Raw genomic sequence first — 16,297 nt, forward strand, 5'->3', positions numbered from 1 at the left:
GCGATCATACTCTAGGACAACTTAAGAGATCATGCGGGACATGTCTGCGCGGATACGCTGGTAGTCAAGGATACCCTCAATGCTGCCGACAGCGCTCATGGCGAGGTCCTGATCCCACAATTTGCGGGTAGCAAAGTCCATGACATCCTTCTCGGTGATCTGGCTGACAGTACGCTCAATATCCTCAGCGGTCAGGCGGCGGCCAGTGGTGATGATCTGGCGGCCGATATCCTCAGCGACAGCGGTGGTGCCATCGAGAGACAAGAGGATGGAAGCCTTAAGCTGGGCCTTGGCACGCTCGACCTCGGCGGAGGTGACGTTGTTGCACAGACGAGACCACTCGCGGAGAGTGAAGTGGATCAAGTCATCGAGCTGAGTAAGGTTCTCGCTGACAAGGTAGATACCCCAGAGACTGATATCAAGTCAGCTTATTTTCGATTAAACACATAAATTATTAACAATAAAGAACTTACCCTGTGTCGCTGTAGCTGGTGGAGAAGCTCATGAAGCTGTTGGCGAGGTTGTGGTGGCTGACGGTGGAGCTGAGCTTGCTGCCGAGGAAGGGTGACTGGCCCATGGCACGGTCCCAGTTACCGATAATGGCCTGGGTGACCAGAGCGGTGAAGTAGTCATCATCCTTCCAGCTAACACCCTCGACAGCGAGAGCGATGTGAGCGGAGGGGATGGTGTCGTCGCGGAGACGAACCTCAGAGCCGATGAACTCGGGGATGCGCTTCTGCTCGGCAGTGAGGGCCAGGGCAGCGGAGGTAGGGGCCTTGCTGGGGAGGCCACCGAAGTGCTCCTCAGCGAGTCTAACGAGCTGCTCGTGAGGAATGCCACCAGCACCGACCAGGACCATGCGGTCAGCAGTGTAGTTGGTCTTGATGTAGTCGGTCAGGTTGTCCCGGGTGATGGTCTGGATGTTCTCCTTGGGACCGAGGATGGTGCGGCCAAGGGGCTGGCCCTGGTAAGCAGTGGCGTGAAGGTGGTCGAAGACAACCTCCTCGAGCTGCTTGTCAACCTCCTCCTGCTCGCGCAGGATCACATCACGCTCACGCTCAATGGCACCAGCCTCGAGCTTGGAGTTCTGAAGAATATCGGCGAGGATGTCGACGGCCTTGGGGACATCATTGTTAAAGGCCTTAGCGTAGTAGACAGTGTTCTCCCTCTGTAGTCGCGATCAGCATTTGGTTTGGTAGACGTTGATGGGTGGTTTCCCGGGCCGTACCGAAGTGTAGGCGTTAAGGTGAGCGCCCATGTTCTCGATTTCAAGCTCCAATTGGTGCTGGGAGCGCTTGTTGGTGCCCTAGTCATTTTTATCAGATAAAGGCGCTTCGTAGTTTGGGGGGTTGTGCGGTCGAACCTTGAAGGCAAGGTGCTCAAGGAAGTGTGCAGTTCCGTTGGTCTTGTCAGTCTCTGCCCGGCTACCGGCATCGATCCACACGCCGACCGTCGAGGTTTGGGCCCATGGCGAGTGATCAGTGGCGATCTAGAAGTGAATTAGCTAAATTGCGATGTCATTGAGATGAGTTGCTTGGTCGTACCGTGAATCCGTTGGAGAGGGTGGTGGACTGGGTGGTGGACGGCAACGCAACCGGCGACGCAAAGCCACGCTTCACGGGCTGGATGGACTTCAGGGCCGCACGAGTGCGGAGAGCCTGGTTTAGGTTGAAAGCGAGGCGCCGAGAAGCCATTGAGAACGACTTTTATAGGTTGAGGGGGGGGGGAAGGGGGAGAGATGGAGAAAAGAGCTGATGGAGACACCCTGAGGTTGAGGTTCCGAAGTCTGAAATTGTTCGCCCAGCTCAGCCAATTACATAACCCGCTTTTCCAAACCGCCCTTGACATCCCGAATACTTCCTTACTCTGCTTTAATTCGTGACGTGGAATAAAATACCGTCTAAATGGGCCTATATATTGTCTATATCGATGTTTGCGATGTCAAAATACGATTCGCTTGATGCTGAGGTCTCCCGATACTCCTTGTTTTCCGATCATTCAATTTCGGTCATCCAATTTCGTGCCTATTGATTGGCTACATACTCTATCTCATACAAATCGGCTTGCAAATTGTTTAATGTTCTCCTCCATCGAAACATCCGCTGAAAAGCCCAACTTGAAAGCGCGAGCAGTATCAAATCGAGGAGTCCATGATTGCACAATCTTGTCAGTAGCAGCATCATACTTCTCCTCCACGAGAGCCCGACGTTCCTTACCACCAACTTCCAACAAAGCATCCAACATCTGCTGAATACTGACCTTCAACCCAGGGAGATTAACAGATCTTGACTCTCCGAATGCCTCTTTGGGCACGTCGCGCGCATGAATCAAGTTCTTAATAACAGTGTGCGGCGAGCAAATCCACATCTCCGTTTCCCTAGCCACAGGTAGAATAGCCTTCTTACCGTGGAAGGGCTCACGGATGATATCACTAGCGAAGCTACTGGCAGCCTGGGTGGGCTTACCAGCTCTCACTGTCACTGTGGGCAGACGCACGCACCGGCCATCCAGGAATCCGCGCCGCGAGTAGTCGTTCAGCAGTGTCTCAATAATGAGTTTCTGCGAGCCATATGAGGAAGATGGCATGGGTGGGAAGTTTGTCTCGTCGATAACGAATCCTGGTGGTGCAGGGCCGTAAACTGCCAGTGATGATGTGAAGACCACCTTCGCTCCGGGCATGGTCGCGCGGAGCCGATCCAGAATGTATCGTGTTGCGTCGAGGTTGACCCGGATGCCCAACTCGAAGTTGGCCTCGGAGCCGCCAGACATGATGCCGTGGAGGATGTAGACAGTCTCGTAGGGATTAGATGCGCTGATCAGTTCGTCAACCTCTTTAGTGGAGGTTAGGTCCGCCTTGACACGGTTGAGGCGGCCTGCGTGCTGTGCAGCTGACTCTGGGGTCTCGGGCTCAACGATATCAGTGATTGTGACGGTCGTCGTGGCTGGTGTGCTTTCGAGGAGGGAAGCCGCCAGTTCCTGGCCGACATAACCCCCCGCCCCAGTAATGAGAATCGACATGACAGGTATGTGACAACGTAGTTTATGCAATTCAATCAATTGATGTAAATCAGTCTGGTGGTTGGCAAGAAGGTGGTACAATGAAATACGGAGTATATTCAACTATGTAGAACTGAAAATGGTCGTGTTAGCATTATATATAGTAACATACCTTGCGGGGTTGAAGCGGACCTTGTTTCTTCCCCCACGCTCCTTCAGTTATGATAATCCACCGTCGGCCAATGGTATTACTCCATCCCACGAATATGACCACTTAATACAAGTCTCGCGCATCAATTCCGAGTCATTTTCTTGGTGGAAGCCTCGGTGGTAAATCCGATTACCGGGAGTACGGCCGACGGTCTCCAACCACCAATGTGCCGTAACAGATTTGTCTATAGTATTCAGATGTCTTTTCAGATATCTTGACAGAGATAGTAATAAGTGGTAAAAATAGCTTAAAATGTGCAAACCAACTTTTCCATATAACTATACAAGACAAGAATAGTTAGCCACTTATGCGGCCTTATAATATCAAGGTTTCTAGCAATCCTTTTGATGGTCTTTCTAGATGTCTTTTTCTTTAGATATCTTCTCCAACTTCTCAGTTTTATAGGTACACACTACAAAAGGGCGGGAGAAGGCTTACTTTCTCAAAACTACTTTTCTAGTTATGTATAACAAGTGACTATAGTATCATCACACAGCTGGTAACCTGCAATGAAGGAAAAACCGGCGGTGAGCCAGGCGGTCAAAATTTACTATGGGAAAATCTGTTCTGGTGCACTGGCGGTTGGAGACTGCTATAACTGGGAGGCCCGGCGCAACTCCGAGAATAGGATTGGGAAGGCGAGATGACATAGGAAAACGTATCAGAGATTTTTGTCATGCTTAGAAGTTATCAATAATTAGTAAAATGTCGCTTCTTTGTTGGGGGGTTTGAGCCTCAGTTCTCTACAAATACATTCCCCATCCTAGGATCGTGCCCAACTCTTAGGGGTACGCTAGCGGCACCTATAGAACAAGCCTGGACCTCCAAGGCTAGAAGCTACATCTAATATAATTTCTCAAATATTGCCGACGAAATTTTAGCAAAACTAAATCGCTTGTATTGGCCACTGGTTGCTAACTAGGTACGGATATCATACGCTAACCAGAGCTATCTCATCACCTCAGATCAAGATACTCAGTATGACACATTCCAGCGTGTAAAATTCATCGAAAAGGAAAACTAAATTTTAAGACGCAGCCAAAAGTACATAGGCGGAAAGACCTGTCACAAGAAAGGTGGAAAACATTCGATACATCACAGAACACGAGACGCCGAGGGGAACATCAAAAGGGAATGGACATGACCAGAGATTAAGACCTTTATGCGGCGGTACGCTTGTAGATACCAGCGACAATGCAGTGGTCACGCTCGAAAGGCTCGAGGGTCAACTGCTCCTTAGGCTTAATCTTCTCCTCGCGCATCTTCTGGACCTCCTTGGCGAACACAACCTCGGGCTTGGCTGTGCTGTCAATACAGTTGGCCTTGATGGAGACAATGACACCACCCTCAGCCTTGAGGAACATGTGAGCGTTCAATCCGACGATACGGGCCTGATCGGGCTGGGCAACATCGGCAAAGATGACATCAACCATGGGCACGAGCATGCGGTAACGGAGAGGGTGACGGGCATCCTCAACGATGGGGATGACGTTGGTACGGTGAGTGGCCATGCCGATCAGATCACGGCCGGAGCGGTGAGAGAACTCAACGGCGTAGACGTTACCAGTGGGTCCGACAATATCAGCAACGTGAGAAACGGAGGTACCGGAGGCAGCACCGATGTAGAGAACCTTGGAGCCGGGCTTCATGTAGATGTCATCAAGACCACCCAACACACCAGCAGCCAACTAGAAAAGAGAGAAAGACGTTAGAAAAAAAGGTCTGAGCAATTAGGCAGTCATCGCTATCGGGGGGATATTGAAGAATTCCGAGAAAAATTCAATAAATCGCCAACGATGCCAGGTATCTTTAAACCCAGGGAAAATGGAATATTTACCTTAGAACGGAAGGGGTTCCAGACACGGTACTCGTTCTTGGTAACAGCACCATCCTCAGCAGGGGCGCCCTCGACGGAGATGCGCTTCTCGCCGTAAACAGCGGTTCCGGGCGTAAGGTTCTTTGTCACGAGCATGTCCTCCTTACCACCACGAGCGACGAAGATACCGGCGTGACGGTGAGGCTCCTGTTCGCAAGGAAAAAAAGATTCTGTCAGTGTCTGATACCTATGTCCATGACATGTCCAAAACTTACAATGACAACCTTGGCACCACCACGGGCACCACCACCACCGCGAGGAGCACCACGGCCACCACGGGGAGCACCACGGCCACCACGGGGAGCACCGCGGCCACCTCCACGACCGCCACGGTCGCCGAATCCACCACGGCCACCACCACGGCCACCTCCACGGCCGCCGAAGCCACCACGGCCACCACGGTCGCCGAAGCCACCTTTATCAAGTCAGCTACATGAACTGGAATATTGCAGCAAGATAGAGGATCATCGCCATCGGTGCGATAGAATCACCAGCGAGATTCTTGGTCTTGCTGCTTCGAATGGACTGGACTGAACAAACCTCGACCACCGCCACGGCCACCGCCGCGGTCACCACCAAATCCACCACGTCCACGAGGAGCGAAAGAAGACATTGTATATGTTTTGAGAGAAAAGACTCGGTGCAAAGAGAGTCAAAGGGGAGGGAGGTTAAGCTGTCGTTTCCGAGTGCTTGAACCGAGTGTAGTTGAAAATTGGAATGAAAGTTCCGAGAGAGTCGATAAAGATGGAGAAAAAATTGACAACGTATCTGAGATAGTTGGATCAAGCAATTCAAACAGAATTGGCCGCTGACTATCTGTCGGGTGCGGATCGGTACCGAAGCTGCTCGTTGATGCGGTCGAGATTTTTTTGCGCCTTTGGGATCTTTCAGAAAATCAGAACGGCGCTAGGCTGTTTTAGGCTTAGTGTCTCCTCCGTGTAAAAATGTCACGTGAATTGCCTCCTCTCCATATTAATGTCACGTGCCTGCTTAAGCCCTGCATTGTTTGATTGGCAGGCTGCGATTAGAAATAGATAAAGATAATCATTGATTGTTTAGTGACGGTAATTTGAGAGTCGGAAGCTAAATGAAGTAATTGAATCATTAAAAGATAAGTTATTATCTACAGAATGGGAAATGGTGCGGTCCCATCAATAAGCCCTGTAGTGGATGAGACAGGACGAAACATTACGATCGATGACGAGAAATAATACTAGTAACAATTGATTCTGTGGTTTGACCAGGCTCATGATCAGTCATGAAATAAAGTAAAAATAACAAATAATAGAGCCCGCCCCGTAAATATAGAAGAAGAAAAAAAATCTTATCCTCACATCGAAGTCCCCCTTCTGTATATACAATCATAACAAAAGAACCAATGAACTATTCCCCGAAGAAGTAATAATTTGCAGAATACTGCATCTCAAATGCAGGTGGCATGCCCTTGCAGGTAGTTGGTGGCGATCCAGCGGCAGTATTGACTCGATAGACACTCTTGTAGTTACCCACCGTGCCCTCGGTAGCAGTGAGGTAGAGCCAAGGCACAGCACCGTACTTGCCTGAAAATGCACCTGAGGGTGCATCGATTGCGCCTTGCTTTTTGGTCATGACAATTCCACCCTGCTTTTTAGGTGTGGTATTCAAGTTGAACTCGGGAGTTGTTGCATCGTAGAAGAAATGGTGACCCATCAATTCGAGGTTGGCCAGAGGGAACGAGGCATCTTCGTTGGTTGATAGGGAAATCTTATAGGCAAGGTTGGGGAGGCTTGCCAGGAGATCGGGATAGTTGGCTGCAATGCATGTGGCATTGTAAAGTCTTGCGACAGCTCCTACTGCCGCGGGCTTGGAGTTGGAAGTAGAGTCCGCACATGTATAGTTCTAGTTTAATAATGAGCTATGTAACCCAGCAGGATATCCCGAAACCTTGTCATACCTGAGTGCCGCGTCCAAGTGCAACATATTTCGGCTTTAGGCCTGATGGGCTGGTCAAGCCCGAAGCATAAGAAGGCAGAGCGATCTTGGAGGCTTCGCAAGCTGCTGGTGATCTGATGTTGTGTTTTGCAGTGTTGATGTACTCGCTGACTTTTCCAAAGAATTCTTCCAGTTCATCGGTCCATTCGTATGCATCATCAAAGAAGTTTGTTGGGGCAGCAAGCGATATTGCCGCCAGGCAGATAATGAGAAGAGCAAAACGCATTGCTGCTATAGATTTATGCTAGTAGGCAGAAGAATAAAAGGGCGGTCAATGGCGGTGACGTTTTATTAATCAAAGGTTGTCTAGCAAGCCTTTGATACAGGTCGGGTATGAAGAAAGGAAGTAAGCGAGTTGATAAAAGGAATGACGAGGAAGATATTGACATGATAAATTGGGCGTCAGACCGGGGGCAGATATACATATAGATGTGGTGGTAATTGCACCCATCCTTCAATTCACGCAGATATCAAAGATAGTAACACAGGTCCAACTCGAAACAACGCTGTGTCTATTAACAGAGCAATCGATGCAATCTGCATACTAGCAGGGGTCAAAGCTCGACTGCGGGCTCTTATTGGTAGATGGACGCGCCCTGGGCTGACCCTCCCAGCCTCTCTGCCTTCTGATTTGTCGCTAGTTGCAAACAAGTTTTAACTAAATCAAGATGGCAACGCGCTAAGCAAAACAACGGGGTATTCCCTTGGCGATTCTGTTATAGGAGCTTGAACCGAGCCAATGTGATGAGCTCTAAAAATTCCCCGGGGCTATTAATAAATCTGACTGAAGAACAGTGCCATGTGAGTTGGGCGGTTGGATATGTAAAATCATTTCCGATACAGGTTAGTGTGCAGAGACAACGATGTTTAGGGTCCTGGAGTAATCCTACGTAATTCTAAAATGTGTGTGCAGAAACTCGGGGAAATTGTTGCAGGCATTAGCTACATGGGGTCCAGGCACTTATCAAATAGAGCTTGTTCCTGATTTCAAACATACTCTCTAAATTTGAGCATTCAACTTATTTACAATCTGTCTTTGTTGAACTGCGGAGGCTGGTATGGCGGGGTTTGACTTTTCTTATTTTCCCCTTCCGAGTTCACCGTTGCAACGCATTGGTACTCAGAGAACGCCATCTTACATATATGCTCTGACCACTTGGTTATTATTATCTATGGATAGCTTCAATTCTATTTATGTGACATCTTTTTTTCTCGTCCGCAATTTTTGTCTTCTTAGGCAAGCCACTGGTGAGATTATTATGTATCTGCCATGCTATAATTCCCCGACATGCACATCAGAGCACATCACAGTAAAGTTCTCGAATCAGCATCAATCTGACAGGTATCTAATTGGTATGGATATGGATACGATCAAAAATAGAAATTGACTAAGGATTGAGAGAATGTTGGTATCTCAAGCGTGCCCTTTTCCATCATCCATCTATCAAGAAGCACGGGTCAGAAGCCTTATTGTGCGAGGTCCCGCGTTCAATCTGTAGCTCGGGCCTTCTATCACTATCTTTCTTGTCTCTTTGCTTATTTTTTACTGGCTGGCTACTGTATATTTTTGGATATTATTTCTAATTGGCCAATCGGGAAGTTCTCAATGTCTAATATCAGAACATCCATAGACATATTGAGGTAATGTTGCGGCCATCAACCCAATGGAGTGACTTCCCGAGGAGTATCAAGGAATCTAAACTTAGGGCTTGGGTCTACTTCGGACGTCCATACAGCTTCCACCCAAACCTCACGATATCCAACTTTGGAAAGCCCCGAAACCTACGGCGATCTCACTATATTGGTCACAGACACATGATATTTGCCAGGAATCAAATTTACACACGATGCAGCTCGACCCACATCCCAAAATAGTACAACTTGGAGCACTGAACCCAAGAACGCCAGGACTTATGATCAGTCATGAAGAGAAAAAGATAAGAAGATAAAAAAAGAACTCCGGAGCTCTTCGCTGTGTAAGCATCAGACAAAACCTTGGAACATTAGTTGAAACCTTCCTGCTGCCAGTCATCACCGTGCAGCTGGCCCCCACCACCTGCCGTGCCCCCTCCCACTCCACTGCTACTACCGTATGCAACGGTAGCAGCGCCAGCGACGGCACTCATGGCGCTATGCTTCTCAATCTCCGTCGTGCTCATCATGTAGAGCACAGTGAAAAGCAGAAGGTGGAGTGCAAAGCAGTAGCCAGCGAACAAGTTCCGACTCGTCCGATTGGCAAGAATGACCCGAGTGAGAGAGAAGACAATCCGCTCTGGTAGACTCATGCGTTTGTATGCACGTGTTGATTCACGGCCCCGGAAGGCGGCGAACGGTGAGATTCGAGCCTCGTAGGCATTTTGGTATCGGTCAAGGGACAGACCCGAAGGTGTGTCTGCAGAGGTATAGACAGAAGTTGAACTGGGCGTGTTTGCAAACGATGATGCAGATGTGGAGGCACCCTGACCACGACTATATGTTGAGACGTAGCGAGTCTTTTCGTAGAGACTCAGGTTGTCCTTCTGGAGCGACGCAATTTCCTGTCGGAGGGACTTGACAGTGGCATATAGCTTTGACAGCTCTTCTTCGAGTTCAGCATTCTTCTTCTTGAAGCGGTCTCGTTGGGCTTGGATCATAGGTAGGAGGCCCGAACCGCCGCCAACGGCTTCTCCGGCACGGATAGATTCTATGGTGTTTGCAGACACGGCACTTTGGTCAAAGCCAGAGATGATGGATGAGGTGGGCGATGATGCGCCCCGACGGGCAGAGTGGGGGTATCTTGAGGCATAGGTCCCTGCAACAGACATTGCCGAGGGCGGGAATGCGTTTGCAGCCTCATCTTGCACGCGAAGGAGGTCGTTTTCAAGAGTAGTTGACAGGGTTCGTGACTTTTCTAGCTCTCCCTTAGAAGTCGAAAGCTCGGTTCGTAGTGTTTCAAGCTGGTCTTGGATATCACGATGAGACACTCGCAGAAGGGTGAGATCATCTGTCAATTTCTTATTCCGGGCCATAAGAAGTTGCTCTAGGGAGTTCTTGGCTTTGGATTTGGCCTCGTCACCATTGACGTCAACCGCACCACCGTCGCCAGCACCGTCTCCGGCCTCATCATCATCACCAGCTGCAAACTCAATAGACCTGATCATCTCCAGCTCCCGGCGGATCTCATCGTAGTCGGCTACCTTTGCTAACCGCACACGCAGCTCTTCCCTTTCCACTGCTGCCTTTGAAGCTGCCCGCTCCGATTGAAGTAGTTTAGCTTCCCAGGTATGTCGTTCCGAGTCCTTGTCAAATCGTGCAGCATCTAGTTTCCGAAGCAAGGAAGAGTTCTCCGACTGGAGTCGTAGATAATCGGGGTCGTCCTCCACAGAAAATGGACCAGATGCATGTGATGCAGCCTGAGCCAGCTCCAGCCGCAGTTGTTCATTGCGTGCTTCCACATCAGCCAATCTCAGGCTTGTTTTCTCTAAATCGGCAGAAACGAGCTCGAGTTCAGCTGCAGTAGCGCCACTCCGCGAGCCCTCAGTATCGTCACCCTGGTTCTCACCCTCACCCAGGCGCTGGGAGACTTCGTAGCTTGCTTTGAGCTCCTTGATCAACCGATCCTGGTTTTCCACTTTCTCTTCTAAAGTCTTCTCCTTTGCTGCCCAGTTATTTGTTTTTTCTGTCAAGACGGCTTCCCACGATGCTTCAATCTCTTTGGCTCTTGATTCCTGGTTTTCTTCTAATTTCTTCCGCGCAGCGCGTTCCTCCTGTAGGCGTTTCTCGGTCTCCTCTTGTTGCCTGGTGAGACGATCCACTGACTTCTGCAATTGGTCCCGTTCTGAGGTCAGTTTAGGAACTGTATCTTCGGAGAGGACAAGGGAGTCAACAGAGGCTTCGAGGAGGGGATATGGGTCTGGAGCCTCGGATAATGAAGAGTATAGTTGTAAGAATGAAGACGATGACGTCTTGCCTTGGTTGGTCAAGAGATCGATAAAGGACTGATAAGATTTCAGCAGTGTTTTATATTCTGAAAGCTTAGATTCATCATCTAGCTTCTTGTAGTCTTTTGTCTTCTGCGCCAGGTCCTTTCTTTGCACGAGTGCCACACGCTGTTGTTCGACGAGATCCGTAGCGGTTGTATCAAGTTTCGCGATAGTATTGGCCAAATCAATACCTATTATATGTCAGTAAGGCCCGGCAACATATAAGATAATAATTACCTCGCCAGGCTGCAATGGCGCGTTGGAACTTATTGGTTTCTTCGGTCAATTTGCTGGACATAGGGGATTCGGATTGGCCGTCATGTTGGTCTTGAGGAATCAAACCCTCTGTAATGGCAAATGAATCCATTGTCGGTCCTAACCCCAGGGTCTGCACAGTCACCCCACATCAAATAGCAGTCCACCAAGGGGAAAGGATGGCGATCTGTTATCGCGAGGAACAGGACACGCGGTGCACGGGCCGATATTGTTCCGGTTGTATGTGTACAACGTACAATCTGGGGCTGTAGTTGTTGGATATAAATTTATAACAAAGGTGAATTCCAAAGGCGAGACAATACCCAGTAACCTCAAATATGCAGGTATATAATGGGTGTGTTGTTTAAAGAGGATAGTAATTGACCCGAAGCACCCGTTTACAATAGTACAATGTACGGCAGGAGCCCGATAACAACCGCTTATAGATTGGGGCGACCGCTTTACTGGCCGCCTTTACATCCTACTCTTGCATCACATTTAAAGATCCATGTTGTGAATAAAAATCATGAAGATTAGGATAACTAAAAGACAACTTCAGAATAAGTTCAAGACTCAGTAAACTGGCTTTAATACCAATGTGTACAGTTAGAATTGCACATGTGCACCTTAACAAGGTGTCTACAGACAACACCAGATTCTGCCAGACAAATACCCGTCGTCTTCCGCCATCAACTGCGGCCCCTGAGCTTTGGCCCTAGATACTGACCGCCCTCACATCGTCACTCTCCAAGCTTGCGGGGAGATGCCTGGAACTACAGCCTCATGATGGCTTCAGGCGATGGAATTGGTCCCCGCAAGAGGCGCAAGATCAGCCCACCAGGGACTATACCCTACGTGTTACATTCCCTCTTCGAGGATGTGCCATTAGCAACCGAGGATAGCTCCGATGTCTACATCACCTGTGTTGAATACTGGAGTAAGCTCTACCTGTTTTGGTCGTGGGGGTTGTCTCCTCGATGGCGCCAAGTTGACTAATATTAATGATGAACAGATGAAAATCTATACATCGGCACCTCTGCAGCCGAGATCTTGCACTTCGTATGCCTCCCCCCAGCTTCCCCGGACGAAGCCGCCGAGCCTACCTTTATATTAGCATCCCGATTACCGATCCTATTCGCCCACACTCCTCCAGCGGGCAGTGACCAAGAAGGTGTTCGACAGATAGTTGTCTTATCCTCAGTGAACAAGGCATGTGTCCTTTGCAATGGCACTGTTACGTTCTACATGCTGCCGGAGCTCAGCCCGGCTTTTGGAGCTACCAAGGTCAATCACTGCCGCTGGATCGGTGGGTTGGATCTCAACTGGGACGCAGAGTCAGGAGAGGATCCGACTATCATGATTGCTGTGCAGAACAGGATCATGCTGGTCCAGATTGGGGATGAGGCGCGACGGATCAAGAAGATTGAGTTCCCTGGTTGCTTAACTGCGGCCCGACGAGGAACGATCGCATGTGCTGCGGATACACATTCATACTCATTACTTGAAGTGGCACACCAGCAGAAAATCCCTCTATTCCCGATATCCTCTTCGAATGAGGTTTTTGAGTCGGGGCATGTGGAAGATATGAACCCAGCGCCGCGCACTCCGCTCAAACGTTCACCCTCTTCCTCCTACCCCACCTCACTACCGAGTGATAACTCTGTGCATGGCAGAAGCACTAGTTTGAATACTTTTGTGGGCATGCTCTCACCACAGGCCCAAGCGGCTCAGCTAGATAGATCGCCATCAGGCACACCTGATCCTTTCACATCTACCGGGGAACCTAGAAGATCAAGCTCGGAGGAGCGAGAAGGGAAAAGCTCCCCCAGGCTTCCCAGTGACCAAGAGCCAGACAATAAGTCTCCCACCAACGATAGTTTGAAGCCCCTACCACCTCTACCTCCCCAAATAAAACAAGGCTCGAAGCGTCTCCAGCCTCATGTGGTATCACCAACGCCTGCTGAATTTTTACTTGTGACTGGAACCGAGGAAACGGGACCAGGTGTTGGAATGTTTGTTGACATGGACGGGGAAGTTGTTCGGGGCACAATAAACTTCCACAGATTCCCAAAGTCGGTTGTGATTGATACAAACGAGCATGATGAAATGTTCCAAACTAGAGAGGAGTATGTTCTCGCTGTAATCGAAGACGAAGACGCTGGAAGGTCTCGAACAAGACTCGAAATCCAACGTTGGGACGACGACCCAGGAGAGATTGAGCGGACTAAGAGCTGGTTAGAGATACCACCTCCCGGAGAGACACAATCTACCCAGATTGGCCTCCGGCATACCCTCAGCCCTAGCCATCTGGAGCTCAATGAAATCGGGCAGCTCTTGCGGATGGTCCGCCTCAAAAACCCCATGCTGCCCCCGCATGTGTCAGTAGCAGACTCAAGAACCCAGGCATCCATCGAACACTCGCAAAAGGAAAAAGAGCTGTTCGATCCGCAAGAATTGACCGATTCGGACGGTTCTAGGAAGAATGACAGTCCAGCAAGCCAGGGCTGGGAGGCTCAACGCGATGCGGAAGAAGCAAAATTTGCGCATGGACTGGGCAAGGTCCAAAGCAGTCTTGTTGTGTGGTCTGGATCTCAAATATGGCGTGTATTGCAGAATCCATTAATAGTCCAGCTGGAGGACACCTTGCAGAGGGCCCAGGAGACAGAAGAGAGCGAGCACACGGTGCTGCGTAGGGATGCGATTTTGGATCTGTTGCTCTCCATCCAGAACACCGAGCCAAAGACCGAGGCCGAGTTCATTGGATTGAGCTATGTGAAACAAAAGGCCAGTCTTATGCTTTATGGAGACCTTCTCTCTATGCAGTCAGACGATCGCAATGCCATGGCAATCGATGGAACCGAAAAAGCGCTACTGGCAGGTAACCTTGATCCGCGTTTGGCATTGCTTTTTATTCCCCTGTTACGTTGTGAGGTTTTGCAGGGGCCTCAAGGTATATGGATACATGCTGGGCTGGCAAGCATGGCCGAAAAATATATTGAACAGGTCGGAAAGATAGGCGTTGAATCCTCCGGATTGGATGCTTCTCGCAGTCCTATCCTCAACATGGTGAAACGGTTCCTTCTATCATGGCAGCAGAAGCGAGGATATGGTAGCATCACCGATGAGACCTATGTTTTGGATAGCACAGATGCCGCACTGTTACACTTGACCTTGGAACAAGATGCCTATCTGACGCGAGATCAGCGGATAGAGTCGCCAATTCGCCCTGAATTGAATAGGCTGGTCGATAACTGGAAAGGCAATTTCGATCGAGCAGTGATGCTCTTGGAAACATACAAGCGGCTCTATGTTCTAAGCCGTCTGTATCAAAGCCAAAAAATGTCTCGAAATGTTCTCAAAACCTGGCGACGAATCGTTGATGGGGAGACTGACGCTGGTGGAGAGGTCTCCGCGAATGGCGTGGAGACGCAGATGCGCAGGTACTTGGTCAAGATCAAGGACGTGCAGCTGGTTGAAGAGTATGGCTCTTGGCTAGCTGGGCGAAACCCCAACTTAGGCATCCAGGTATTCGCAGACAATGCCAGCCGTGTTAGACTGGAACCGACGGATGTTGTTGCTTTACTCAAGGAGCGAGCTCCGAACGCGGTCCAAGTCTACTTAGAGCACCTAGTATTTGCAAAGAATGTGAGACACCCTGTTGCCTTGATTCATGAACGTCCAACTAACATGTGGAAACAGTACACGCAATATGTCGATGACCTGATCTCATACTACTTAGACACGGTACTCTCCGTGCTTGAGTCATCCCCCGAAGCACGAGCCTCTTTAGCCGACTCCTACTCAACCTATCGAGCCCTGCGTGCTCCCAAACCGACATATCTAAACTTCATAATCGAGAACACACCCGCAGAGCCCTGGTGGCAGTCCCGACTCCGGTTACTTCAGTTGCTAGGTGGAATCTCCAGCTCCCAATTCTCCTCCCAACCTCTTCCAACAGGAATCAGTTACTCAATCCCCAACGTCCTCACCCGCATTGAGCCATTCCAGAATGAGCTAGTGTCAGAATGTATTATCCTCGATGGCCTACAGGGCCGCCATGGCCCGGCCCTCCATCTCCTCACACATGGGCTAGGCGACTATGACTCCGCAATCCGCTACTGCCTCTTCGGCGGCCCGCGCAGCTCTTCTTCCTCAACGGGCACCCCGCCAGAACTAGCAGACTATACCCTACAGTCAACGCTGTTCCGCCACCTGCTCGACGAGTTTCTGCACATTGAGGATCTATCAGACCGCATTGAGCGCACAAGCGATCTCCTCGCGCGCTTCGCAGCATGGTTCGATGTTCGCGAAGTCCTCGATCTCGTTCCGGAGGACTGGAGCGTTGATATCCTCGGCGGTTTCTTCGTGCACGTTTTCCGCACCCTTGTGTCGCAGAGTCGCGAGACCCGCATCGAGCGTGCCCTTGGCGCGGGTTTGAATCTGCGTGTTGGCGCTGAGTATATCGATGGCATGGAGAAGGTTGGGCCCTGGGTTGAGGAGGCAGAAGGTGTAAGAAGATTGAAGGATGCAGAGCCGCGGCGAGTTTCCTTGCCAACTGATGATCCTGACCAGGCTTCTGATGACTCTGAATTTGGAGACACGGTGGGGCCTACACCTGGGGAAGTGGCCCAGTAGATCAGGGGGAGGGATTGTACAGGATGGAATGTGGATATGTTGGCTTTTGAATCTACGATACCTATGCAGTTTGCTCGGATACCTTTCGTGTTGACTTTGTGTATTTTTTTTTTTTTTTTTTGTTATATCCTTTGGTTTTGGCGCTATGTATCATGAGCCGATCCCCAAATCCATCATCTTTTTTCGTGAAAAGAAAAGAGACTAAAAACAGAACTGCACAACAGTAACAGTCCTATGCACATTCCAAGTCGACAGAAAAGAAAAAAAGCGAAACCATCATATTGCGTTCGTTCCCTTCGTAGCTACTGATGAGCATATGTTCCGGCGCACGCCGAAAGCCTGTGGGGACATTAAGGTGTGTAGTATTTTGAAGCTCCAATCAGGCCGAGG

At 49.7% G+C, this 16,297-nt stretch overlaps 6 protein-coding genes across 6 annotated transcripts; 1 reads left to right on the plus strand and 5 right to left on the minus strand.

The window, feature by feature from the left end:
* Positions 1 to 21: 21 nt before the first annotated feature.
* On the minus strand, positions 22 to 1,765 carry N7479_008406 (mitochondrial processing peptidase; the record flags this gene model as incomplete). Its single annotated transcript, XM_057256100.1, has 5 exons — positions 1,545 to 1,765; positions 1,364 to 1,489; positions 1,229 to 1,306; positions 474 to 1,168; positions 22 to 412 (listed from the first exon to the last, which is right to left on the minus strand). The coding sequence occupies exons 1-5, from the start codon at positions 1,692 to 1,694 to the stop codon at positions 22 to 24; spliced, it is 1,440 nt and encodes a 479-aa protein (XP_057109962.1). The 5' UTR covers positions 1,695 to 1,765.
* Positions 1,766 to 2,049: 284 nt separating this feature from the next.
* On the minus strand, positions 2,050 to 3,018 carry N7479_008407 (SDR family oxidoreductase; the record flags this gene model as incomplete). Its single annotated transcript, XM_057256101.1, has 1 exon — positions 2,050 to 3,018. The coding sequence occupies one exon, from the start codon at positions 3,016 to 3,018 to the stop codon at positions 2,050 to 2,052; it is 969 nt and encodes a 322-aa protein (XP_057109963.1).
* Positions 3,019 to 4,368: 1,350 nt separating this feature from the next.
* N7479_008408 (rRNA 2'-O-methyltransferase fibrillarin family protein) lies at positions 4,369 to 5,697 on the minus strand (the record flags this gene model as incomplete). The annotated part of the gene is made up of 4 exons (XM_057256102.1): positions 4,369 to 4,896; positions 5,046 to 5,231; positions 5,300 to 5,499; positions 5,625 to 5,697. 4 exons carry the CDS (start codon positions 5,695 to 5,697, stop codon positions 4,369 to 4,371), a joined length of 987 nt encoding a protein of 328 aa, XP_057109964.1.
* Positions 5,698 to 6,467: 770 nt separating this feature from the next.
* Positions 6,468 to 7,281, minus strand: N7479_008409 (uncharacterized protein; the record flags this gene model as incomplete). Its single annotated transcript, XM_057256103.1, has 2 exons — positions 6,468 to 6,962; positions 7,018 to 7,281. The coding sequence occupies 2 exons, from the start codon at positions 7,279 to 7,281 to the stop codon at positions 6,468 to 6,470; spliced, it is 759 nt and encodes a 252-aa protein (XP_057109965.1).
* Positions 7,282 to 9,058: 1,777 nt separating this feature from the next.
* N7479_008410 (CCAAT displacement transcription factor COY1) lies at positions 9,059 to 11,384 on the minus strand (the record flags this gene model as incomplete). The annotated part of the gene is made up of 2 exons (XM_057256104.1): positions 9,059 to 11,208; positions 11,255 to 11,384. The coding sequence occupies 2 exons, from the start codon at positions 11,382 to 11,384 to the stop codon at positions 9,059 to 9,061; spliced, it is 2,280 nt and encodes a 759-aa protein (XP_057109966.1).
* Positions 11,385 to 12,058: 674 nt separating this feature from the next.
* N7479_008411 (uncharacterized protein) lies at positions 12,059 to 15,907 on the plus strand (the record flags this gene model as incomplete). The annotated part of the gene is made up of 2 exons (XM_057256105.1): positions 12,059 to 12,209; positions 12,285 to 15,907. 2 exons carry the CDS (start codon positions 12,059 to 12,061, stop codon positions 15,905 to 15,907), a joined length of 3,774 nt encoding a protein of 1,257 aa, XP_057109967.1.
* Positions 15,908 to 16,297: the final 390 nt, after the last annotated feature.

This window comes from Penicillium vulpinum (assembly GCF_028829585.1).
Source record: "Penicillium vulpinum strain IBT 29486 chromosome Unknown utg000003l_segment0_segment0, whole genome shotgun sequence".
Taxonomy (NCBI): domain Eukaryota; kingdom Fungi; phylum Ascomycota; class Eurotiomycetes; order Eurotiales; family Aspergillaceae; genus Penicillium; species Penicillium vulpinum.